Here is a 27,812-nt window from a genome sequence, read left to right as displayed (position 1 = left end):
ATATATATATATTTAACTCTCTAAGCTCTTTAAGCTATGGCAATATTGAGAGTCTTTTTCAGTTCCTTGAATGAGCCATCCTTTTTCCCACGCAGGCCTTTTGTACAGTGTTCTCTCACTAGCTAACATCCACACATTCTTCTAGTCTTAGGTAAGAACTCCCTCCAGAATCATCCTGCCCCAACATCCTGTGATACTGTGAAGTGATGAGAAATACATATTTGGTCCTCCATCCCGTCCCTGATTCCTGGCAAGGGAGCTTCAAAAACCCAGGAATTTTCTGAGTGACACTAGTGAGATGAGCATCTTTTGCTATTCATAATGAGCCCCTTTCAACCACACCTGAGCTTATGCTAATGATGTGACTCTTGGTGGGGCCCTAGATAGCTTCAAGATGATGGCTGGTTGCCAAAGGAACCAACCATGTCATCAGAGGTAGAATTTTTAGCCCCAGTTCTGGTCCCCTACATATGGGGAGGGAGGAGATTGGGTACTTACCAATGGTCAATGATTAATCAATCATGCCTACATAATGGGACCTCTATAAATATCCCTAAATGAGGGGTTTGGAGAACTTCCAGGTTGGTGAATATCGAGGTGCTGGGAAGGTGCCACACCTAGAGAGGACATGAAAGCTCTGTTGTCCCCTGCCTCCCCATAATCACCTTGCCCTGTGTATCTCTTCCATTGGGCTGTTCCTGAGTTGCAACCTTTATAATAAACAAGTAAATATAAGTAAAGTTTATTCCTGAGTTCTGTGAGCCATGCTAGCAATTTATCGTGGGAACCCCTTGACTTTATAGCTGGTAGGTCAGAAGTATAGGAGTCCTGGGCTTGACACTGGCCTCTGCAGTGGTGGCAGTCTTACGGGAATCAGCCCTTGTAGGATCTGATGCTAACTCCAGGCAGCTGGTATCAGAATTGAGTTATGTTATAGGTCACCCAGCTGGTGTCTAGAAAGCTGGAGAACTGGTTGTTCGTGTGAGCAAAACCCCCACACATCTGGGGTCAGAAGTGCTCTGTGAGTAAAAAAAACAGATCACAAGAATCCCTGAGCCAAAGACCACAAAGGTGGCACCCTGGTGCCTCCAGCACTTTAGATCTACCCTGATCCTAGGACCTGTCAGATGGAACTCTTAACTGGCACATCACCCAGCTGTCTCCTCTCCTCCTAAGCTTATCTCAAATCCCTGCTGTGTCCCCAGTGTCCAGCATGGCACTGTGCACACAGCTTGACAAGTGTGTTCACAGAGTGCGATTTCACCCAATTTTTTATCTTGTTTATCAGTCAATAGCTTGGGGAAAACAAAAATATCAGAGTCCTATCAAAGCATCAGAAAATTCAGCCTCTGAGCTTCAACAACATAAGAGGACCAACAGATGGAGATGCACAGCCCCAAATGTGCCAGGCATACTAAGGAGAAGAGACCTTTGGCTGACCTCCCCACAGCCATGGGCTTTAGGAGACGTCCTGCATCCTCACTGCATCCTTCTGCCCAGCTGGCAGTCACCCTGCCAGATGCTGCTGTGCACACTGCTGCTGGATTGCAGCACAACAGCCTCCTGAGGGGGTCAGAGGCCAGCACACAGCAGTTTTTCTTTCAACAAGCCCACTGAGAGCTGAATTCAGACAAAAAATTAGACACTCATATACAAAAGACAATAAAACTGTCTTTTCTTTCATTCCTATCAAAAATGGTTATTGAAGCTTGTGAGTATTTTGAAACGGCATCTACATTTTTAAATACACTCACTATTGTAGGTTGACTTGTGTCCGCATAACCCCAAAAGGCATGATCAAGTCCTAACCCCCAGTATTTGTTAATCTGGAAATAGGGTCTTTGCAGATGTAATCAAGTGAAAATGAGATCATGTTGGATTAGAGTGGACCCTAATCCAATGACTGGAGTTTCTTTATAAGAAAGAGGAGGGAAATTTGGACACAGACACACAGGGGATAAGGCTATGTGAAGAGGGAGGCAGAGATTAAAGTGATACATCTGCAAGCTAAGGAACGCCAAGGATTGCCATTGCTACCAGAAGGCAGAGGAAGAGGCAAGGGAGGATTCTTCCCTAGTGCCTTTGGAGGGAGCTTGGCCCTGCTGACATCTTGAGTTTGGACTTCTAGCCTCCAGAACTGAGAGAGAGAAAATGTCTACTATTTTTAAGCCACCCAGTTTGTGGTACTTTGTTACAGTAGCCTTGGGAAACTATGTACTCAAGAAAGCAAAGTTAATTGGCTCCTTCCCAACACAGGCAGTTTGAGTCATTACACTAAATAAAAGATCTATCACACATTAAGGGCATTAATCAAGACTTCAGTTTTTATATTTTTTGAAGCTTAATTCTATTTCCATCACAAAAACAGAAGCTTTCTATAAATGAAAGAAATAAATGATGCTCTAATCTCTCAACATGTTAATATTTTAGGCTTATATCCTAGCCAGGTACCTATTAATAGAGGAAGATTCTTTTTTTTTTTTTTTGAGACGGAGTCTCCCTCTGTCGCCCGGGCTGGAGTGCAGTGGCCGGATCTCAGCTCACTGCAAGCTCCGCCTGCCGGGTTTACGCCATTCTCCTGCCTCAGCCTCCCGAGTAGCTGGGACTACAGGCGCCAGCCATCTCGCCCAGCTAGCTTTTTGTATTTTTTAGTAGAGACGGGGTTTCACTGTGTTAGCCAGGATGGTCTCGAACTCCTGACCTCGTGATCCGCCCGTCTCGGCCTCCCAAAGTGCTGGGATTACAGGCTTGAGCCACCGCGCCCGGCCTAGAGGAAGATTCTTGATCACAGAGAAGACAAAGCAAAAGAAAGCTAAAACGTTTTTCCAGGTCTTAAGGGTGACATTCCGCATACTTAGCAATGAGTTCAGTTGTACAAAGGCAATCATGAACAGAGAGCAATAACTAAGATGAAATCTGGCAAGAACGTGCGTGCGTGTGTGCGTGTTTGCAAGTGCAACATACACCCTGGAAGCCACTGGCTACAACAGATAATCACTGCAATTTTCAACTCCATATATAAGCTGGTATAGTATGACATGCCTCCTCCCACATCTTCCCAAGTTCTCCAGTATAAACACATTTTTGGCTTACCATTCCTATGCAGTTAGGTATTACAATATTTAACTCTTGGATGATAACTGGCAGCAAAGAAACAGTGACACCCAGAGGCCTAGATTGGTCAATTTCTAGTTCTACTGTCATTTGATCTTTGGAAAGTATCATTTTCAAATCTCATTCACTGATACTGTAAGCTGAAGAGGCAGACAGTATCAATTAGCCTCAAGATAGCTGTGGAATAACTAAGATGGAAGCTCTTCCATTATTAACTGATTGCCATGAAAATAATTTAGAAGATATGATAAATAAAATATTTAAGGCACAGCTCTATAACTCACTCTCATAATTTTTACCACTTAATGATATGACAGAAGCCTCCAGCTCATACCATGAGCAATCAATATTGAAAGATGAAAACTAATTTTTAGAGACAAGGCCCTCTTTTGAGGAATCATTATCAAACTCAGGGTCCTAGATCTGCCACGTATAAGCTGGGTGGTGTGCATTTTTAAACTGTAGAAGTATAGATGACCCACCTCTGCACAGACAGGGTGGATTCCAATCGTGCTGTCCAGCTGCTTTTTGGTCAGTCCACATTTGAGTGCAGCTGCGAAGCCTTGTGTAACTTCTCCAGCATTTGGACCCAGTACGTGAAAGCCCACAACACGTTCCTAAGGTTAAAAAAAAAAAACAATAATGCAATTAAGCTGATTTTTCTCCCCTTCTCTTCCTACACAGCCTTATAGCATTTCTCCAGTCTATTTCTTAAAAGTGCAACTCAGAAATGAGCAGAGACTTTTTTTTTTTTGAGATGGAGTATCAATCTTGTTGCCCAGGCAGGAGTGCAATGGCAATGGTGTGATCTCCACTCACTGCAACCTCCGCCTCCTGGATTCAAGCGATTCTCCTGCCTCTCAGCCTCAGCTGGGACCCTATAGGCACACGCCCGCCTAATTTTTTTGTATTTTTAGTAGAGACGGGTTTTGCCATGTTGGCCATGCTGGTCTCGAGTGCCTGATCTCAGGTGATCCATCCACCTCGGCCTCCCAAAGTGCTGGGATTATAGGTGTGAGCCACTGCACCTGGAAAAATGGCCAGAGACTTTAATGACTGCTACTAGCAGCTATTTAGCCTAAAGACTCCCCAACATGAACCAAAACAGAGAGTATGATGTTCACTTCAAGCATGAATGAAGGGACAAGAAACAGCTACAAGTGATTACTCATTTTATGAGAAAAAATACAAAAGGCAAAAATACAAAAATTAGCTGGGCGTGGTGGTGCGTGCCTGTAATCCCAGCTACTCAGGAGGCTGAGGCAGGAGAATCGTTTGACCCAGGGAGTCGGAGGTTGCAATGAGCCAAGATCACGCCACAACACTCCAGCCTGGCAACATAATGAGACTCCATCTCAAATAAAAAAACATAGAAAAGAAAAAGAAAACTATATATACAATTGTTTTTTATGTTAGCTGTGTAGCTCTTTATGGGTTATCCTAGTATATTCATTTGAATCTTTTTTGCAGAGGATTCAGGAATTTTTCTAAAACCCTTGGTTCTACCAAAAAACCAACCTGTAACTGTCCTACTGCCTAAAGCAGTAGTTTCCAAATAGGACACATGGCTTAATTATATTCCAATTTCAAGATTAAAACAATATCAGAGTTTACTAGGCTTTTAACATATAGGTTCTTTAACATCATTTATACTTTTACTGAGGTCATTTCTTTAAAAAGTGTCAGCTAAGTTAAAAAGATCAGTTTTCTTAAGAGTCAATACACTACTTAAAGAGAATGTGTGTATATGTATACCTGTGTCCCAGGTTACAACGTGTGGCAGCAGTCAAAAAACTTTAAAAATATGAATTATCCAATCCCTCATTTCATACATATGGAAAAAAACCCTGTGAGGTATAAAGTTTGCTCACAGGCTTTCACAGGTGTCTGCTAAAAAAGTACTGTAATAGGCTGGGCACAGTGGCTCATGCCTATAATCCCAGCACTTTGGGAGACCAAGGCAGGCAGATCACCTGAGGTCAGGAGATTGAGACCAGCCTGGCCAACACGGTGAAACCCCATTTCTACTAAAAATACAAAATAGCTGGGCGTGGTGGTGGGCGCCTGTAATCCCAGCTACTTCGGAGACTGAGGCAGGAGAATCACTTGAACCTGGGAGGCAGAGGTTGCAGCGAACCGAGATCCCACCACTGCAGTCCAGCCCGGGCAACAGAGTGAGACTCCGTATCAAAAAAAAAAAAAAGAAGTACTGTAATGTATTGCATATTGTACTCTTACACATATACACCCTGACAATTGGGGGTTTAGGGTACGAATAAAGTATATCTTGACAATTGGGGGTTTAGGGTACGAATAAAGTATATCTTGACAATTGGGGGTTTAGGGTACGAATAAAGTATATCTGTGGGAAGAACTACTAAGAAGCACTTAAAATACCTTAGATTTACATGTAAGAACACCAGACTAGTGTTACATGTAGCAGCAGGCAATCAAATCTTAGAACTCAATTAAGGGCTCTTTCTCAGTAGTGCCAGCTGCTGAGGATCAAATGTGTGTTGCTCCTGTTCTTTTTTGTTATTAATTATATTTAGATAGTCTATGACTATTGTTCCTCTTCTATAAACACAAACACAGACAGTTCTCAAGTTGTGCCTTTGGTTCCTTCACTCAGTAAGTTTTGGCTGCCTGTTGACTAAGTGCAGGGCTCTGTGCCAGTGAAGATGATGAGGGAGCAGGCAATACAGCCAAGGTCCTTGCTGGCTGCTGATACCTATTACCTGAGACAACTGGCAGGCGAAATACTGAAGGAATGCCATCTGCACCATGTGACCACTAAGCTATATATTAAAAACTAAAGCCGGGTGTGGTGCCTCACACGTGTAATTCCAGCACTTTGGAAGGCCAAGGCAGGTGGATTACAAGGTCAGGTGTTCAAGACCAGCCTGGCCAACATGGTGAAACCCTATCTCTACTAAAAAAATACAAAAATTAGCCGGTGTGGTGGTGCGAGTCTGTAATCCCAGTGAGTCGGGAGGCTGAGGCAGGAGAATCACTTGAACCTGAGAGGCAGAGGTTGCAGTGAGCCAAGACAGCACCATTGCACTCCAGGCTGGGCGACAGAGCAAGACTCCATCTCAAAAAAAAAAAAAAAAGAAAAACTAAATAAAATTATTGGAAATGATTGAGAATTGCACTTACATTGTCTTTAGTATTACAGATTATTTTTGCATAACATTTGTTGTTATCTCTTGATGGAATCGTCCATTCCAATGGCCAAAAGTAACTATGGTAAACCTAAAAAGATACAAAAGCAAAATTTAGACCCATTATTTTAAACAGTAAGTCTGTCAAACATACCTGGTGCAAGACAGTGGAGACTCTTTAGTAAGTAGACTTTCATTAATAAAATTCATGGAATAGGAATCTGGTCAAAAGGTAAATGACTTTAAACTCCTTGCTGTCAAGCACTTTTGCTATAAGCTCAGCCTTTAATTATGTATCTCAACCTCAAAAGAGTACACCCTAACTAATAACAAAAAAGAGTGAGGGAATGACAGAAATAAGCCATTTAATTACCTGCTGTCTTACACTGAAAACACACACATATACAGACCTCAATACTATCTCGTTACCCAATGTGAATGACAACTTGGGCAAAAAACAAGTACGGTGCCAGGATCAATTATGGTAATTATCTAGTTCTCTTGCTAAATGCTTCCAAAAGACATTTCCTCCTTTGGCATTATTCACTAAAAGCAGTGAAGGAAGGAGACAGGGAAGGAATGAAGGAAGGAGGAAGGGAGGGAGGAAGGAAGGTTGGAAGGACAGCATCCTTACTGATGTAATTCCTGGTTGACTAAATGGATTTTTTTTCTCCTCCAGCTGCTACCCTCAGTTCAAAACATGATTCGCTACCTTTTATGACCAAATTGACTATGAAGACATAAGAAGTGTTCTTCCATGTTGTGATAAATTATATAATTTTAAAAATAAACATGGGTTACAAAATTTAATGTACAGTATCATAGTATCACAATTATATAGGAAAAAAATTAAAGGAATCACCCCAAATTGCTAACAATTGCTGTGTTACAGATATAAGTCCATGAGTAATTGTTTCCTTTCCCTTACATTTTTCAGTTTATTCAACTCAAACACATTATACTTCTATAACAAAAAAGCAAATTTAAAAACTTAAATATTATCTATCAAGAAATATGAAATATATATGAAAAATTTCCAATTTTAATTATATATGTATGTCATGTATAGACACACTCATATAGGAAATCTATCTTCAAAAAATAATCTGAGAAACAATGAATTATAAAGATGTTTGTCATTCTATTTATAATAATGAAAAACTGTAAACAACCTAATCAAAGAATGGCTTAACAAATTATAACACAGCACCCCTTAAAAGAAGAATTACACATTTTTTTAAAAATGGAGATTTTAGAGAATTAAAGATAGGAAATGTTCATGACATAACATTACCATTAAACTTGGACCTAAACTTTAACTTCATCAAACTTTGAAAAAAATTAAGACATACATACCCACACAAAAATCACATATACATATATACATACATAAAATATAAAAACGCATGAAAATATTAAGCGAAAAAGAAACTGGAAGGAAATACACAAATATATTAATAGTAGTTATCTCTTCATGAATTAAAATTTTCTTTTTGATATTTTCCTAATTTCGAAACTTCCTATAATAAAGATATACTTCTTCTTTTTTTTTTTTTTGAGACGGAGTTTTGTGCTTGTTGCCCAGGCTGGAGTGCAACGGCCCAATATTGGCTTACCACAACCTCCGCCTCTCAGGTTCAAGCGATTTTCCTGCCTCAGCTTCCCAAGTAGCTGGGATTACAGGCATGCAACACCACACCTGGCTAATTTTGTATTTTTAGTAGAGATGGGGTTTCTCCATGTTGGTCAGGCTGGTCTCGAACTCTCGGCCTCAGGTGATCCACCCACCTCAGCCTCCCAAAGTGCTGGGATTACAGGCGTGAGCCACCACGCCCAGCCAGATACACTTTTTTTTTTTTTTTTTGAGACAGGGTCTTTCTCACTCTATCGCCCAGGTTGGAGTGCAGTGACGTGATCTCGGCTCACTGCAAACTCCGCCTCCTGGGTTCATGCTATTCTCCAGACTCAGACTCCCAAGTAGCTGGGACTACAGGTGCCCGCCACCATGCGTGGCTAATTTCTTTTTGTATTTTTAGTAGAGATGGGGTTTCACCTTGTTAGCCAGGATGGTCTCAATCTCCTGACCTTGTGATCTGCCTCCCAAAGTGCTAGGATTACAGGCGTGAGCTACCGCGCCTGGCCTCAGATATACTATTCTTATAATCAGAAAAAAATGTTAATATTGCGTTACTAAATAGACCAACATATTACATGCTACTACCAATGCATGTAATAAAGTAAAAGATTATTAAGAGATTTAAAATAGGCTTTTATATTAAAAAAAATTGACTTATTCACAAACCTGGTCTTTCAGAAGGTTTTATTGGAAATTGTCCCCAAAATAATTTAAAATAGCAGTTCTTCTGGGTGGCATTATTTGTGTATATAGAAATAGTGTATTTCACGTGCATTTTCCTTGACACCATGATAAAACGTGAGCAGAAAAGTTAGTACAAATTAGAGGGTAATGCTAGAAACAAATAGTACTAATGGTCGGAGCAGTGGAATGTTAATTTTTATTTTTTCTTTTCATTTTCCTATAATTAATCAAGAGAAATCAATAAATGTGATTTTTAAAATTAAAAGGAAATATGATTGGGCCAACTGACAGAATTAGAAAATGAAAGTCAAATCAGATAAAAATTATTACACCAATACTAAATTTCCTAAAAGTGGTAACTACACTATGGTTACATAAGAAAATGCCCTCATTCACAGAAATACACAATAAAGTATTTAGGGGTAAAAGAGCATTCAACTTACTCTCAAATGATTCACAGAAACACACACATACACAGAGAATGAGAAACTACTAAAAGTGTATAAAATAAATCGGCACAATGTTAGTAATATACAAATCTGGATAATAGGTATATGGAAATTCTTTGTACTATTTTTCAACTCTTCTGTATACGTTAAAATTCTGAAGAAAAAAAAGTAGTGATATAACATAAGAGAAAAGAGGAAAAGAACTCACCTCAATATTTTCTTCCCCAAACTTCTCCACAGCTTTCTCCTCAGAAAGGCCACAAGCACCATATTCCAAAGGAGTAAATACAGTGGTTGGAACATTGTCATAGTCACACTGTTTAAAAATGGAGGTAAGGAGTTATAATAAGGCAAAGTTCTAACTTAAAAAAAGGAAGGTACACTTCAAAAAAGTTCAAAATTGACAAAGGAAATAAGAGTAATAAATTTCTACCAAAACTATGTGAAGTCTCAATCCCAGATATTCTACTACATTGAGAACCATTAACTTATTTGAAAAGTTTAGTAGAAGTGTGAAGTCTAGTAAGACTATGAGAAAAAGATTCATGCAGCTTCTCTATCCATCAAATAATTGATGTTATCAACAATGACACACTTTCTTTCCCCTTAATAAAGCAGCCAAAAATAATACTGGTGTGCCCAAATCTGATAGTCTTGTATTATCAGTGATAAAAAATTAAAAGACTTCTTTAAAACATCAATTAGGTAATACATATTAACAGCTATAAAACATTTTATCCTTTTGGCCCAATAATCCCACCTATAGAAATCTATAATAAGATTATAGATATAATTTAACATATAGATGATCTATTACTATATTTTACTATAATATACAATACTAACATAGTAATAGTCTGATATACAGAAAAGGCTACATGTATTAATTGAACATTGCTGTAGTACTCAATAGTGGGAATGTTGGAATAGCTTAAAAATCCCAATTAGGGCCGGGCATGGTGGCTCATGCCTGTAATCCCAGCACTTTGGGAGGCTGAGGCGGGTGGATCACCTGAGATCCGGAGTTCGAGACCAGCCTGGCCAACATGGTGAAATGCCATCTCTACTAAAAATACAAAAAATTAGCCGGGCGTGGTGGCTCATGCCTGTAATATCAGCTACTCGGGAGGCTGAGGCAGGAGAATCGCTTGAACCTGGGAGGTGGAGGTTGCAGTGAGCCGAGAATGCACCATTGCCCTATCAAAAAAAAAAAAAAAAAAAAAAAAAAAAAAAAAAAAATCCCAATCAGAAAGTGATTCTATAGTTTATACTCTTAATGTAAAACTGCACTATGCAGCCATTAAAATGGCAAAGAAAACCATGAGGGAAAAAAGGTTAACTCTTAGGACTATTTTCAAAGCATACTGTACGATGTTAATAGGTACAGAGGACAAGAGGATTCCATAGTCAAATGAACTTGTAAAGAGCTGGATTAAGCAAATAAATGAGTTCCTCTATCAGGTTTCTCAGAACCTTTAATATGCTGCTGTGAATTGTGAAAAAATATATTATGTAAATGCCAAGGGTTTATAATGCCATCTGGTAAAAGCCTAGCAGTTATACACAGAGGTGATCCAAAGTAACATTCTGCATTTAAAATAAGAGAAGTGCAATTCTCACTCTCTAAAACAAGGAGATAAAATCTTTAAAACATGCTTGCCTCTAGAAACAATAAATATAATCAATTTTCTCTAAAAAAAAATACATAGACCCTTGGAATCCTAATTTAAAAGTAAAGGCAGACAATCACTTACACCACAATGGTATATCAGGGACTAGATTCACCCTCCTGCTTTAAACAACTAAAAAACCAGACAAGGATGGAGCAACACTTTTTAAGACATTAACCAAGAGGCAGTGCAAGCCTGTGATCCCGGCGGGAAGGGAAACAAATGAGATGAGTCCTGTGACTGCTCCAGCTTACTGCTCAGAGGCAGTTTCTAAGCCTCAGTGCAGGGAGGGAGAGCTCAAACACAGCCCAGGGTCTTTCTTGTAAGCCAAGGTGGTTTCAAGTTGCAAGTCAGAAAACCAAAGCGGATGGAATTGCATGTGTAAAGAGAGTTCCTGAGGTCTACAGAGGTCTTCTTAGATTATGGCTGAGACATACAATAGTATGTCCAGGGAAACAAAAAGACCCATGAATTTCTGTTTTTTTTGGAGACAAGGTCTTACTCTGATGCCCAGGTTGGACTGCAGTGGCATGATCACAGCTCACTGCAGCCTTGACCTCCCAAGTTCAGTTTATTCTTCCACCTCAGCCCTCTGAGTAGCTGGGACTAGAGGCACACACCACCTCACCCATCTCATTTTTTGTATATTTTGTAGAGATAGGGTTTCGCCATGTTGCCCAGCCTGGTTTCGAATTCCTGGGCAAGTGATCCTCCTGCCTCAGCCTCCCAATGTGCTGGGTTACAGGTGTGAGCCACTGTGCCCAGCCATACCTTACTTTAAAGCACAACTCCATTCAATGATTTAGCTTTTTTTTTTTTTAAGGAAACCACTGAGATACGAATTTAAGAATAAATTAAATGCATCCAATCTCAAGCTATATTGAGATACCCGAAACGCAACAACTGCAACAATGCACACAAGATGTAATTCAAAGAGGCAGTCTTGTTAAATTTATTCTAAATAGTAATATGAACCAACTGCTATTCCCTAAATAATCAATCTGGCATTCAATATCTTAACCCTCAATCCATTAATTCAAAATACGAGATTTTATTACATTACATCCCAAGTAACCCCAGGTCACAAATTTTGCTAGCATCACTCTTTGAGGTTCCCATTACTGTAACCAACTGAAACCATGATAAGGAAAATGGGTAACGCCAACATTATTTACAACTAATGTTTCTGGAATCCTTTTTAAAAAACAGCTGTCTTTATTGTTTTCTGGCCATCTAGTCCCATGAAACATACTGAAGAGTTTTAACATCCTATACTGGCTTTTAAAAAATCACTTTAAAATTTAATATAACATTTAATGTATTCAACATTCTAAGACAGATTATTTTCTAATAATCTGGGTAATAAGGCCTGAAGAGTGGTTTAAGCTGCTTTGCATACCGACACCATTACCTAAATCCTCAAGTCCTTTTATAGCCTAGATAAGTGCCATAAAAAGACTCAGAACATTTTATTTATATTGGTAATGATGACATAGATATAAAATGTAACTATTTAGAATATATGGATATAAAGTACACTATTCAACAATAGTGCTGAAACCTATTAATCAAGTTCTTTTTATTCATAGTGTGAATCCAAGTTGTCAATTTTCTTTTTTTTTTTTTTTAGACAGAGTTTTGCTCTGTAGCCATGGCAGGAGTACAGTGGCGCGATCTTGGCTTGCTGCAACCTCTGCCTCCCAGTTCCCGGTTCAAGCAGTTCTCCTGCCTCAGCCTCCAGAGTTGCTGGGATTACAAGCATACGCCACCACGCACGGCTAATTTTTGTATTTTTAGTAGAGATGGGGTTTCGCCATGTTGGCCAGGCTGGTCTTGAACTCCTGACCTGGTGATCGGCCTGCCTCAGCCTCCCAAAGTCCTGTAATCACAGCCCTGAGCCACTGTGCGCGGTCGAGTGTCAATTTTCATAATAAAGTCACAACGTACAGCAGCCTTAATAATATCTTGTCTGAAATACAGCTAATAAAGGACATCTAGGATGCCATCACCAAAATAACTAAATTATTCAAGATCTGCAAAACTTCCCAACTGCCCCCTAAATAAGGAACTGGGAGTATTGCTGACAACAGTATCTAATGAGCAACAAGCACAACACTCACCTTGACAGTGGAACCTGCATAGAGCCTCTGAGCCAGCAATCTTCCTGCCTGGATTGCAACTGGGGTGAGCTCCACCTTATCCTCCAATATATCGCCAATGGCATAGATGTAAGGCACATTGGTCTGTTCTTCATCTGTGACAGGTATTTTTCCAGTCCTGCAATTTTATACAGTTAAAAATAATCATTAATTACCATTATTAATTAAGGAGAACAAAATCCTCTGTTTTCCCAGGGAAGCCCAAAATTGTGACTCTAGCTGAGGGCAACATTCTAATGTATTAAAAATATAACAAAACAGCTCAAAGGAACAAAATAGCTTTTCATGACAATTCTGGTCACTATTCTGAAAATCAAAGAAACAAGAAAACTAAGAAATTTTAGAATGGAAGAACTCCAACACAGTGGCTAAGAGTGAGGATTCTAAATTATAACTCCCCCCAAAATGGAAAAAGAAAACAAACAGGAAATACTAATGTGAATGGCATTGGAAGAAAAGTTTTCTAGTCGAGCTCTTCAACTATGGTAAAAATTAGCTTTAAAAAATCTAAAATTCAGCCAGGCACAGTGGCTCACACCTTTAATTCCAGTACTTTGGGAGGCTGATGTGGGTAGATCACCTGAGGCCAAAAGATGGAGACCAGCCTGGCCAGCATGATTATAGGTGTGATGACAGGCACCTGTAATCCAGCTACCAGGGAGGCTGAGGCACAAGAATTGCTTGAACCCAGGAAGCGGAGGTGGCAGTGACACGAGATTACACTACTGCACTCCAGCCTGGGTGACAGAGCGAGTCTCTGTCTCAAAAAAAACAAACATACAAACAAAAAACTAAAATTCTATAATTGACCAACACTGTAAATAACTGAAATAGTATTAAATATGACATTACAGACCAGGCACAGTGGCTCACACTTGTAATCCCAGCATTTCGGGAAGCCAAGGCAGGTGGATCACCTGAGGTCAGGAGTTCAAGATCAGCCTGACCAACAGGGTAAAACCCCATCTCTATTAAAAATACAAAAATTAGCTGGACATGGTGGTGCATGCCTGTAATCCCAACTACATGGGAGGCTGAGGCAGGAGAATGGCTTGATCTCAGTGGGCGGAGGTTGCAGTGAGCCGAGATCACACCATTGTACTACAGCCTGGGAGACAAGAGAGAAACTCTGTCTCAAATAAAATAAATAAATAAGTAAATAAATAAATATGATATAATAAAGGTTTTTTCTTACTTTTCATTTATCTTCACCCCTACAGTTTCTAAGCCAATTTTTCTTGTGCAAGCATCTCTTCCTATTGCCAGCAACACCTGAAAAATTATTAATATATTAGTGACTAATAACAAAACGGCTTTGCATTTATTACTTAATCATATTTTTCTCTGCTTACTAAGCTAATCTGATTTCATTTTTCAAACTCGGAAATAAATATTTCACTAAGAAAATAATGCAAGAGTTTAAATAAATTTAAATCTTCAGAAAAAAATCCTTTGAACATATATATTAGAAATTATTTTCCATTTCTTATTAGGAAAAAGAGAATTCATAATTAATAAACCTATCCAAGTTTAAAGACAACGACATTATAGTCTATAACTAAATTATTTTTTAAGTGGTTGTCTGGGGAGATGAAAGGAAATAACACAGGACAGAAATTCTGGCTCATTTAAAAATTCTGTTGCCTTTGTATAGCCATTTGACTAATAATACTTTAAGTTATAGTGGAAAAAATCTGAAGCCATACCTTTACCAAAACAATTTTTTTTTTTTTTTTTTTTTTTTTTGAGACGGACCCTTGCTCTGTTGCCCAGGCTGGAGTGCAGTGGCACAATCTCGGCTCACTGCAATCTGCGCCTCCTGGGTTCAAGCGATTCTTCTGCCTTGGTCTCCCGAGTAGCCGGGACTACAGGCGAACGCCACCACGTCCGGCTAATTTTTGTATTTTCAGTAGAGACAGGGTTTCACCATGTTGGCCAGGATGGTCTCAATCTCTTGACCTCGTGATCCACCCGCCTTGGCCTCCCAAAGTGCTGGGATTACAGGCATGAGCGAACACGCCCAGCCACCAAAACAAATTTTAATATTATATGTTACTGAGATGTCTTAGAATGGGCATAGAAACAGTACATTTGGAAATCACTAAGAGCCATTTTAAGTTCCTATAAGATACCCAATAAGCACGTTATTTGCTTTCTGATAAAGTAGTAACCTGGGCCCATTCCTTACCGTATTATACTCTCCTTCAATGATTTCCTCACTATTGGTGGACTGAGCTACTACTCTGAGTCGGCCTGGTGTCCCCGCTTCAATTTGTTCAATCTGTAAGAGTGATGAAGTTTTACTGTGAAATAAGGACATTTATCAAGTTGGATTATCTACCTTCCCCTTCCATCTGGTTAACCCAAAGTTAAAATATAAAATCTTACTTGATAGGTCTTTTATGTCCCATCTCCCTCACTCAACATTATCAGGATGATAAATGATTATCTCCTTCTTTTTCACTGCTCAATTTTGTTTGCTAGAAGGGCTTTCTTTTAAAGAGTTCTTGAACAATAAAATTCAGAGAAAAATGGGGGAAAAAAGCAAGCTACACAAAGCACACTACCATCCCTAAAATCAATCCAATGACTTACTGCTTTTCCCAGGTTTCTATCTTGTGATTCACCCAGAACCATTAATCCCATGGAGGGCAACTGTTGCCCAAATTCAGAGATTCTCTTTTGACTACAGATGCTCAGCTTTCATTGACAACAAAGGATAGATTAAATTAGAGTAGGTCAATAGTGATATGGGTAACAGCTAGAAAGTCTTAAAAATCGGAGTGGGCAAGGAGATGTGGGTGTTTATCAGAACCAGGGGTTGTTTTCAGTTGTTAAGGATATAGAAAGAAATGAGCAAGCCCTGATACTTGAGTGATGGCAGATGAGAATAAATATATCAACCCGCTACACATAGATGTCAACGACAACCTACAGACTAGGTTTAATGACTTAGAAACCCACCTGGAAAACTATCCAGGGTTATTTTATTTGACACCAATAAATAATAAAAATTTCCTTCCTGAATTCCCTTTCCTTCTTATATAGTTAAATAAGCCTCTCTGAACATACTAGAAAAGTCTTTCTTGTTTAACTTTAATTAAAATGTTCTAATCCTTGGAAAAGAGCTTAACTGGTCCATTGCTTAAGATTAGTTTGGAAACATTAAGGGCCTCATCTCACCTCCACCCTTATTTACTTTGGTACTTCAATCAGGCCTTTTTTGTATCTAGAACAATATTTCTTCCCACAGAGCCTTTCTACACATACTACATTCTCTGTAAAAAAAAATGTACCCTCTCCCCACTCTCCACAGAAGGTTCCTTCCATTCGGTCATTTTATAATACAGCAAGAGTTTAATACCCAGCTGTGGGAATCAGATACTCTGGTAACCCTATTTTACTAGGAATAGTCCACCAGGTTTTCAAAAGGGTCCACAAGGCCGGGCGCGGTGGCTCAAGCCTGTAATCCCAGCACTTTGGGAGGCCGAGACGGGCGGATCACGAGGTCAGGAGATCGAGACCATCCTGGCGAACACGGTGAAACCCCGTCTCTACTAAAAAATACAAAAAAAAAACTAGCCGGGCGAGGTGGCGGCGCCTGTAGTCCCAGCTACTTGGGAGGCTGAGGCAGGAGAATGGCGTGAACCCGGGAGGCGGAGCTTGCAGTGAGCTGAGATCGGGCCACTGCACTCCAGCCCCGGTGACAGAGCAAGACTCCGTCTCAAAAAAAAAAAAAAAAAAAGGGTCCACAACTCCCCAAATATATATATAGGAAGATGTTACTTTCTATCAGTACAGCATATACATACAACTATTGTTTACTGTTGTTATAAATCATAGCTCTACTGCAAATATAGCATATATACCTCTACTGCTACAGGCCAGGCGCAGTGGCTCGAGCCTGTAATCCCAGCACTTTCGGAAGCTGCTCTGGGAGGACCACTTGAGGTCAGGAGTTGAAGATCAGCCTGGCCAACATGGTGAAAGCCCTCTCTACTAAAAATACAAAAATTAGCCAGGTGTGGTGGCACACACCTGTGGCCCCAGTTACTCAGGAGGCTGAGGCAACAGAATCGCTTGAACCTGGGAGGCAGAGGTTGCAGTCAGCCAGGATTGGACTACTGCACTCCAGCCTGGGTGACAGAGCCAAACTCTGTCTCAAAAAAAAAAAAAGTAAAAATAAAAAACAGCTACAGTAATCAAGCACTGACAGCTTCTAGGAAATTTGTGCCTGAATCTTCACAACAATATTATGAGATAGATTCACTTTAGACTTACTCTCTACCAGGTACTTTTCTAATTACTTTGTAAGTGTTGGCTAATGCAATTCTCACAAGAATTGTTAGATGCTGTTATCAACCTCATTTTACAGAAGAAACAGGTTCAGAGAGGTAACTCTTCCAAGTCATAGAGCAAGAAACTGGCAGAATAGTATGTGAATTCAGGTCGTTCCAATCCCAAAGTTCATATTCTTATCTATCAGCATTAGGAGATCCATAGTCACATACACAACTCAAGTCAACTCACTGAGAGATGAAAAAAAAATGACAACTATAATTCCTTAAGTTTAACAAAATAGTCCCACCATTTTCCCTGCACTAGAGAAAATTATCTATTAGTCTGAGACGTACACTGCGTTCAATTTTGTCGCTCTTATGTATCAAAACATTTCTGATAATGTTAACAAATCCCAGGTGTGACTTGGCATAGTATTAGATCTTTTCAAAAGATTAAAAGAGCGAAAAAGGTTAGTACACATAAATAAATGAGATAAGCGGGATGCCAGAAGTATGTAGTGTTTATGTTGAGACTGTACCATATACCAAGGGGGAAATGTCCTATGGGGAGCCAGGGAGTGCAGGTAGGGTCTAGTCTTGAACTCTTATTTAAATCTCTGGTGCATATGAAGAAACAAAGTATTAACAGACCAAAGAATGCATAAAGGAAAGCGTTAAACAGAAGAGAACAGAAGAAAACCAAAAGTGAGAAAGTTGACAAAGGAAGACATTATTAATCTATAAATAAGAACAAAGCTATATAGGTGTTTAGATGGTAGGGAGGTACAAGTTTATATACCAGCATACAGCAGTAGGGGAATCAGCATTCCTGATGGTTTATAATGCTCAAAGGATGCTTCCACCACCAACTCAACTCTCTTTTTGCCTTTTACCATGACTGTAGAATCAACAAACCTACAGGCAAACCCACTTACTTTAATTGGTACAAACTGTCTTATAAACTTGATGCCATGTTCTTCCATGTGTTCACCAATTTTGTTGGCCATGTCCTGGTCAAATCCTCTAAGAAGAATGGACCTAACCATAACAGTGACATCTAAACCAATACCAGCAAGAAATCCAGCACACTCCAAAGCGACATAGGATGCTCCAACGACCAGGGTCTTACCCGGGCAGTAAGGCAAGGAGAAAAGATCATCACTGGAAAAAGAAAAAAAAAAAAAAAAAAGAAAGAAGAAAAAAAAAGTTCCTATATGAATAATTACTAAATCCAAGTACACATTTTTACTTTGATAAGAACATACTTTCAAGATGATAAACATTCTACTAGCTACATACATGAATACATGAGAAGGTTTTATAATTCTTAGATACCCTTTCTTGCCACTCAGTTGCTTTGGGAGTAGCTCAAGCTACCCATAGCTAAACACAGCAAACTGTGTGACTTCTGATATTAGTCAGTTAGTCCAATTCATCTTCACACTAAATGATTTTGAACTGTTTGGAATAAATCATAGATTTGCAAACCCTAACCTCCATCCTCATGCCACCATTCAGCTCTCTCTGAGGTGGAAAAACCTGTGTTACTTGTCCTCAGCTGAAACATCAATTATTATTAAGAATGTGGACAAGAACGGGGGGGAAAAAAACTTTCAGTATCTTATAATATAAAAGTCAACTATAAAAAGTAGAACCTGACAAAAGTCTTCTAGTTGAGCTAGGGACACAGAGATCATAAAAGCATTGTTAGAGAATGAGTTTTTAAAAAATATCAGAAGGGGGCCTGCTATTGTCTGAATGTCTATGTACCCCCAAAATGCATAGATTAACATCCTAAACCCCAAGGCAATGATATCAGGGGTGGGGCTTTTGGGAGGTGATTAGGCCATGAGGGCAGACCATTCATGAATGGGACTAATGTCCTCATAAAAAATGCCCCTGAGACCTACCTCTCCCCCTTCCACCATATGAGAAAGGATAAAAGCATATACCAAAAAGAGCCTTAAGGAGAAGAGTAACTTATAACACAATCAGAAACTCCCGAGCAAAAAGGATCCAAGAAGTCACATTTACCAACACTCTGTCTTAATGACTTCATAATTGAAAGCTCCTGAACAATGTCACCAGTGTTAGCATTTGACAGGCAAAAATAAACCACACAACAAAACATCTCCTTGCTTGACTCATTTCAGGAGGTCCTTCTACACTGACACTGTAACCATTCAAACAGCACTGAGTAGGGTCTACATTCTGATAAATCTAAATGACCTGCCAGCCTTTAATTCTTTTTTTTTTTTTTTGAGATGGAGTCTCGCTCTGTCGCCCAGGCTGGAGTGCAGTGGCCGGATCTCAGCTCACTGCAAGCTCCGCCTCCCAGGCTTACGCCATTCTCCTGCCTCAGCCTCCCGAGTAGCTGGGACTACAGGCGCCTGCCACCTCGCCCGGCTAGTTTTTTGTATTTTTTAGTAGAGACGGGGTTTCACCGTGTTAGCCAGGATGGTCTCGATCTCCTGACCTTGTGATCCGCCCGTCTCGGCCTCCCAAAGTGCTGGGATTACAGGCTTGAGCCACCGCGCCCGGCCCCTTTAATTCTTTTAGCAGCCACTCTGCAGGGGTTAAAGGGTAAAATATATGATCCTCATTTTACAAAATCTAAATATATATGTGTATCATACCTATTTTACAAAATGTGAATATCCATTGATTACATACTTACATACTCATACATGCATAAATTTCAAATAGAAATGCAAATATAAATCTATACTTGTATGTTAGTGATACTAATTCTGTGTAGCAAGATGACCAATGTTTGAAGTTTTCAATATTTAAAATGTTCTCCTTTAAAATCATTTTTCCTTTTTCTCTCTCCCAAACCCCTGCCCCCAGAGAGGGCACAATGTGGCAAAGAAATCTGTCTGAAGTCCAAAAAATTGACGAAGTGGGTTTGAAGAAAAATGTGAAAGCAAAATCCACAATAGATTTTTCTTTTCCACCCTGCTTTTTTTCTTTACCTGCTAATGCAGTATTCTTTGTCACCAGGGATGCCCAAGTAACGTGGTCTTTCACCAGTGGCAATGAGAAATCTCTCTGCTGAATAAATTTTTTCTTTGCCTTTATTATTTGTTGCCTACAAAGGAACCAATATGAAAACCTTATTAAGTAATCATTCCTCAGAATTGTAAACTTCATAGTTAACAAAGGCCATTCACTACATTGTCTCATTTCATCCTCATAATGAGGACAATAATATAGTAAAAAGGATAAATTAAGACTGGGTAGTTAACAGACTTGCTCAAAGTCACAATGCTAGTAAGTGCCAGAGCCAAACCTCAAATCCAGGTGGTCTGGTCCAGTACGCTTACATTTTACCATACCTCCACACAAGGCCCCATAGGATGATATGACAGCAAAATCACCAAACTAGATAGTCTGGGTCACAGTGGCTATTGCTTTTATTATAATACTTTAACATTTTCCAACCAAAGCTTTAAAAAAAAAAAAAACAAACAAACTAGTCAGGATGTCACATAATTACCTTAATCCTGTGAGGACCAATAAACTGCCCGTAAGCATTCTCATAGACAACTTTTTTCTCCCGCAGTGCTACTCGGTAGCCCCAATTCAAAGAGCCAATGTGATTCTGTACAGCTTCTATCATTCTGTCCCAATCATGCTTAACTGTATAAGAAAATAAGACAAAATCTTGTTTGGCTTTTCACCTCCTGGCAAAGATCATTTCTCAATAATCACTCAAGTGAAATACAAGGAGCAGAGCTCTAAAAGGCAATCTAAAAGGGCAAATCCTCCATTTTGAGCACATATGCCACTTTTTCATCTTCAAATATTCTTTCTCTTTTATAAGACTAATACAGTTAAATAATACAAGACAGATCTCCTGACAATTTTAAACTAAAATAACAATACACAAACTTTTCCCTTCTTTATCTAGAAATGAACTTGAATTTTACTGATTTCTGGGATATATTAAGGCTTAGGATTCTCTATTTGTAAGAAAATCCAAGAGATTCTGATGTAGCCAAGTATAGAGTTACTAAACTAGTAACAATGTTTATGCCAGGGGCTGGCAAACTGAAACCATGGGCCAATCCAGCCCATCACCTTTTTGTAAATAAAGTTTTATTAAAATACAGCCATGCTTATGTATTTCAATATTTTCTAGTGCTACTTTCACACTACATGGGCAGAGTTAAGTAGCTACTAGAGACCCTATGCCCCAAGAATCCTAAAATATTTACCATCTAGCCTTTTATGGAAAAAATTCACTGACAGTTCATTTAGACAGATTAAGAGTCTATCACATGTCCCTCCAAACTCCCATATCTCATCAAAGAGAAAACTGTTTTATTCTTTTTGATTCTGTCATAATTAAATTAATCCTCAGGGCACTAAAGTAATATTAAATTTCAAAGGATAAAAATCAACCCTTGGGTATTCAATAATCTCTCTTTTTTATTCCTCGCCCAGACAGAGTCTTGCCCTGTTGCCCAGACTGGAATGCAGTGGTTCAACCTGGGCTCACGGCAACCTCTGACCCCCCAACCCCAGGGTTCAAGCTATTCTCGTGCCTCAGCCTCCCAAGTAGCTGGGATTACAAGTGTGGGCCACCATGCCCAGCTAATCTTTTGTAATTTTAGTAGAGATGCAGTTTTGCCATGTTGGCCTGGCTGGTCTCAAACTCCTGACCTCAAGTGCTCTGCCCACTTCAGCCTCCCAAAGTGCTGGGATTACAGGCATGAGTCATTGCACCCAGCCTCAATAATCTCTTCTTTAGAGACAGGGTCTCACTCAATTGCCCAGGCTGGAGTGCAGTGGTACAATCAATCATAGCTCACTGCAACCTTGAACTCCGGGGCTCAAATTATCCCCCTGCTTCAGCCTCCTAAGAAGCTGGGACTATAGGAGAGGGCTTCTATGCCCAATTAATTTTTTTTTTTAGAGACAGGGTCTTGCTTTGTTGCCCAAGGTAGTCTTGAACTTCTGGTCTCAAACTTATCCTTCCCCTTGGTCTCCCAAACTGTTGGGATTACAGGCATGAGCCACCTGGCCCAATAATCAATATCTTATAAACGACTAGGGAAATAAATAAGATACAGGTAAATATACTCTGGTGGTAGGCAGAAGACAGGTCCTAGGGCAGCTGTGGTTTAGAAGGAAGAAGAGAATCAACATATATTGAAAGCTTCTCTCATTGAAATGAGGAATGTGAGTCTCTAATTCAGTGGGCAAGTAGACTGGCTATACAGTAAGTGTTGAAAACAGGCTTACAACACTTACTGGCCAGCCTCTGGAAGTGGGAATGACAGCACAAAAAACTGATTTATAGTCTCCAAGAGAACAGATAGATCATGGATATTGAATTCATATGATCATAATATGTTAGAATTAGAGCGAACCTTAAGAGATTGGTTCAACTGAAAGAAACAAAAAAAAGTAACTGCAGATGCCACTGTGGTTATGGTTCTAGAGGACCAGGTAGCTTGTGGGTGGGGAAGGCTGCAGGAAGGTTGGACTAACCTGCCTGCCTGGCCTGTCTACCACCACTACAAAAGTCTCAGGACTTGCTGTTTCTCTACTAGGAGTGGAATAGAATAGTATATAACTCACCTACACATGCTAATCATCTAAGCTGCAGTAATTACCAATGTTTTACAAAATTTCTTCTTATATCCCTCCCTCTCTTAAGGATCTGAGCAAACAATGTGATCCCAACATTATAAAACTTTAAAAGTTAGTGATTTTCTAAGATTCCAGACTTGGAAAAGGTACTATTATCTTAAGTAGGAAATAAAAGCATCAAGAAAAGAAGCATAAGTAGTTTGAGTGAGAGCAAAATTTTTCCAAGCATGTATTTATGCCTTATCTTTACATTTAATACACAATTAAAACCCTGAAAAAGCCACAAAATAGTTTAACTTGGCTACCGGCTGGAGTATTTTCCCTCAAATGCTCCATAATGCATAGGTCTCAAACCTCAAATCAGATAGGGGTTGGAGTTTCACTCTTCACAACAGAGTGACATATGTCATAAATTAGCCAGGAAGCTATGCCAAATCTCACTTTATTCTTCTGCTAGACAATGCAATCTACTTTCTAAAATTAACGATTCTGCTGGGCATGGTGGCTCACGCCTGTTAATCCCAGCACTTTGGGAGGCCAAGGCAGGCGGATCACGAGGTCAGATCGAGACCATACTGGCTAACAGGGTGAAACCCCGTCTCTACAAAAAATACAAAAAATTAGCCGGGTGTGGTGGCGGGCGCCTGTAATCCCAGCTACTTGGGAGGCTAAGGCAGGAGAATGGCGTGAACCCAGGAGGCGGAGCTTGCAGTAAGCTGAGATGGCGACACTGCACTCCAGCCTGGGTGACAGAGCGAGACTCTGTCTCAAAATAAATAAACAAATAAAATGAAATTAACAATTCCAATCTCTTCAACTCGTCTAGGGTTTCTAGAGTACTCTAAATATTTTTAATCCAACAAAGTCTAACCACCCCCTCCTCAACAAACAACCCCCACCCCCCTACAATATTGGCTCATGAAACAAGACTTCTTTGGAGGAAGGAAAATGCAACAGCTTCAAAAGAAAGCAAATGCAATTAGTACTTCCTTACAAATTATAAACATTGTATGATTTCTCACAAACACTACATGACAATATATTCAAAAGAACTCTAATTTTATATTATAGAAATACCATAATCCAAATGCAGTATCTGTTGTTACCATAACTATGTAAATACTTGACAAAGGATAACTCCAGTGATTATATCCATCAAAAATGTCAACAATAAAAACAACTAGGCTATTTGCTCTCTTCATGAAAATTGATGATGCATTACAAAGACTGCAGCTCAAACCCCCAAAAGCACAAACAGAAGAGTAGCTTTTCCCTCTCATACCTGTCTCCTCGACTTTCCATCCATAGTTTCGAGAGTCTTGTAGGGCTTGTCCTAACAAAGCTGCTTGATGCATCAGTTTTTTAGGTATGCAACCCACATTCACACACGTTCCTCCGAGACCTGTAACCACATTGAGAAAGCAGTTTATAGCCTGCTTTCCAAGCCTTACAAATTTTCAAAGAACAAAGTCAACAATTATTACAACTCTAAGAAATATTGTATTACATTTGCTTAATGTGGCCAATAATAAAGTTTATTCCTAAATCTTACAACATTCATCAGTTCAGAGACCCTTACATACCAAACACGGTAACATCATCCTAAAACGAAACAAAAAGAGGGGTAGATTTCCATGATTTCCATATACTTCAAAGATACAAAATTAATTGATTGCTGATAAAGATGCCAGAAATTGAAATTTTACTATGTACACAACCCTATATAGATGACCCGACTTACGATTTTTCTCTTCATGTTGATACCCATACACCCATACTGTGTTTCACTTTCAGTACAGCATTCAATAAATTATATGAGATATTCAACACTTTATTATAACATAGGCTTTGTGTTAGATGATTTTGCCCACTGTAGGTTAATGTAAGTGTTCAGAGCATGTTTAAGGTAGACTAGGCTAAGCTATGATGTTTAGGAGGTTAGGTGTACTAAATGCATTTTCGACTTGTTTTCAACTTACAAAGCATTTTATCAGGATGTAGTCCCCCACTGTAATTCAAGCAGCATCTGCACTTGCCATTGCATCTATGCACAGAGGTAACTGATAAAGGCGTTGTTATGCTGGGCGATTAGAGTGCAGTGGTTCTTAAACTATACATAAAATTTGGTGTATATGGGCCAGACGTGGTGGTTCATGTCTGTAATCCCAACACTTTGGAGGCCGAGGTGGGTGAATCATTTGAAGTCAGGAGTTCAAGACCAGCCTGGCCAACATGGTGAAATCCCGTCTCTACTAAAAGTACAAAAAATTAGCCGGGCGTGGTGGTACATGTCTGTAATCCCAACTACTCAGGAGGCTGAGGCAGGAGAACTACTTGAACCCAGGAGGTGGAGGTTGCAGTGAGCCAAGATAGCGCCACTGCACTCCAGCCTGGGCAACTCCATCAAAGCGAGACTCCATCTCAAAAAAAGTTTTTTTTTGGTGTATATGTGCATTTTTTTAAGGAGGTGGCCTACAGCATTCACTTGGTTTTTTAAAGGATGCATGACTTCCCTTGCTCCCTAAAAAAAAACTTTAGTATCCCTAAGCTTAAAGAACATGGTGACAGCTTGTTTCCATTAGAACAAAACACAGGCAGGTGACCAAAATGACATGAGTTAAGAGTGAAAGATGGCAACAGACTTCACAGCTCAAAGTCAGTCCTCTGAGCAGAATGCTACCAGCGTCTCTCTGGAGTATAAACTTCACAGGTCAGAAGGGGGAATACCTAGCAACAAGAGCAGTGTCTGACACAGATTGACACATTAAATGTCTGCTGAATGGATGAATTGGAAATTGTGACATCGCCTTATCTGGACTTCCTGCTTCTTGGTTCCTTCTAATGCAAGGAGCCAAGTAATCTTTAAAAAACGTTATATTATCATATGGCTCCCCTGCCTTAGAGTCTTCAAAAGCTCATTTATATGCTCTGATTAGTCCAATTTAGTCCAAATTATATGCTTCGATTAGTCCAAATTCCTTATCTGGGCCTACAAAGCCCTCGATAGTGACACCTGCCTTCCTCTCTGGTCTCACTTCACACTACCACCTCCAGCTCCCATTATCTATGCCACAACCATGAAGGACTCTTACCTACCTCAGGGCCTTTGTATGTGCTATCCTCGAAGAAAGAGAAGCTGCCTGGGAAAGTTCTGCCTCACCTTTTGACAGCTGGCTCATTCTCATTCTTCGGCCTCTTCTAAATGTCACCTCTTCAGATGCCTTCCTTGATAATCTTCTCAAAGTTAAACTCTCCTTTATCCACTTCGTCTCTATGCCACTATATAATTTTTTCAATACCACTTACCACAACTCCTAAAGTTCTTATGTATCTTTTGTCTCCCCACTTAGAATATAAGCTCCACAAGGGCAGGAACTTTGAATGTGCCAAGTTCACTGCTATATCGTTACTGCCGTGGTTCATAATAAATGTTCGATAAATATTTGTTGAATAAATGAATAATGAATATATAATTCATCAAGACTCAGAAGCAGTAAGGGCTAGGCAGTAAGGTATCTGATTCCAGTTTTGTTCAACGTAGGAGGTAGATTTAAAACAGAAATCCACATATGAAAAATTTAAATTTTCAGTTATTAAGCCCCTATATATGCTAGATTACTCAAATATTTACCTTTAAATCATAGCTTGTAGACAAGGTTTTTACTTCTTGACTCTGTGCCAAAGAACCTAAATTTTTAGCATTTAATCTGATCCATTTTAACTTGGCTCAAATAAAAGATATATATGTTTTGGGGCTGGTTTTTCTTTAACTTAGTTTTTGATTTTTTAAATTAGGCTTTAGGAGCCAGTTAGATTATTGCCAGGGGAAAACTACTTCGGCAACATCACTTCTAGAGTATTTTAAAAGCTTACCCCATCTAGTTCCAAGAGGGGTGGGAGTGACAAAGTCCAGGACCATCACCTTCTTGCCACATCGGGCTGCCTCCTAGAAAACAAAATTATTAAAGTGAGTTGAAAAGGTTAACATGACAGATTGGAAATGAGCTGTTAAAAATCCATGATTTTTTTTTTAAGCTACAGAACTTAAAGCATAACGAGTAATTAATACCTGGGTACTTCACACACATCATGATGATTAATTCAACTCCAGGATAAAAATGAACAGATATTCCGATAGTTGTGAGAGTAGATTTTAAAATTATGCATAATAGAGTAGTAAAATTGTTAGAATCAGCTGGAAGCCTTCTCACATAACTCCATTCAAACAATAACAGATTAAGCAATACCTGAAAAAAGAAAGTGGCCATTTCCAAGCAAGTTGCCAAGTAGCTGAAAAAGCAGGTTTACTGACAGTCTACAGCCCTTAATGCAACCTGTATCCTATAAGGTGATATTTTAAAAATCATTTTAAAGTTTAATCTAATTTGGTTTCTAAAGCATAATACTGAAGTTTTTCTTCTGTATTACAAGGTTTCCTAAAAATTTCACATGAGGAGCTCATTAAAAAGTTGACAATATCTATGATGTTTCCAAATCTATTTTGAGGGAAGGAAACAAGAGTTAGAAGTTTGTTTTGCAGAGTATCTTTTCTTTCTCAGAGAATAAGCTTTGTATATTGGCAACTAGACCTCCAAAGGTTATTTGAAAGGACTGAGTCTACATGTCTTTCAAACACACCATCACTGGAGTAAAACACATCAGGTATTATTCCTGAATTACTTTCAGCAAAGCACTGCTTCATGCCGGTCTGCCCCCAACTTGGGGAGCTTCTACCCATTACTGATTCAACACAAGCTACACCTTAGGAAAGTATAACCACTTCATCTTTTAAAGGAACTTGTTGGGTAAGGATGACAGGCCCAAGGGGTCCTCACATGGGAAATTTATCTTAATTTAGGACCAGGAGCCTCACTCCTAACCTTCTTTATTTATACATCCTCTTTCCAATCACCCTCAGACCACAGAGTTAGTGGTTATTAACCTCACATACACAGAAAGCAAATCATTTTTAATAAACGGGTTTAAGAAACCCAATTGCTCTCCATCTTTTTTTCATACTGGAGAGAAGGGGTTATGAACAGAGAAATCATTCAA

At 39.4% G+C, this 27,812-nt stretch overlaps 1 protein-coding gene across 1 annotated transcript in view; it reads right to left on the bottom strand.

Annotated features, from left to right (window-relative positions):
- TXNRD1 (thioredoxin reductase 1) overlaps positions 1-27,812 on the bottom strand; it is a 38,647-nt gene that overhangs the window by 8,271 nt on the left and 2,564 nt on the right. Inside the window, exons 3-13 of the mRNA XM_011935243.1 lie at positions 26,631-26,703; positions 24,040-24,159; positions 20,656-20,798; positions 20,132-20,247; positions 18,092-18,317; positions 15,065-15,157; positions 14,072-14,148; positions 12,838-12,994; positions 9,256-9,363; positions 6,274-6,369; positions 3,597-3,731 (exon numbers count right to left, since the gene is read on the bottom strand). Of these exons, the coding sequence (XP_011790633.1) occupies positions 3,597-3,731; positions 6,274-6,369; positions 9,256-9,363; positions 12,838-12,994; positions 14,072-14,148; positions 15,065-15,157; positions 18,092-18,317; positions 20,132-20,247; positions 20,656-20,798; positions 24,040-24,159; positions 26,631-26,703 (1,344 nt within the window). The remainder of the gene's footprint in view (positions 1-3,596; positions 3,732-6,273; positions 6,370-9,255; positions 9,364-12,837; positions 12,995-14,071; positions 14,149-15,064; positions 15,158-18,091; positions 18,318-20,131; positions 20,248-20,655; positions 20,799-24,039; positions 24,160-26,630; positions 26,704-27,812) is intronic.

The sequence above is a fragment of the Colobus angolensis genome, unplaced genomic scaffold, assembly GCF_000951035.1.
Source record: "Colobus angolensis palliatus isolate OR3802 unplaced genomic scaffold, Cang.pa_1.0 Scaffold10, whole genome shotgun sequence".
NCBI lineage: Eukaryota > Metazoa > Chordata > Mammalia > Primates > Cercopithecidae > Colobus > Colobus angolensis.
This window is presented reverse-complemented; position numbering and strand designations above follow the sequence as displayed.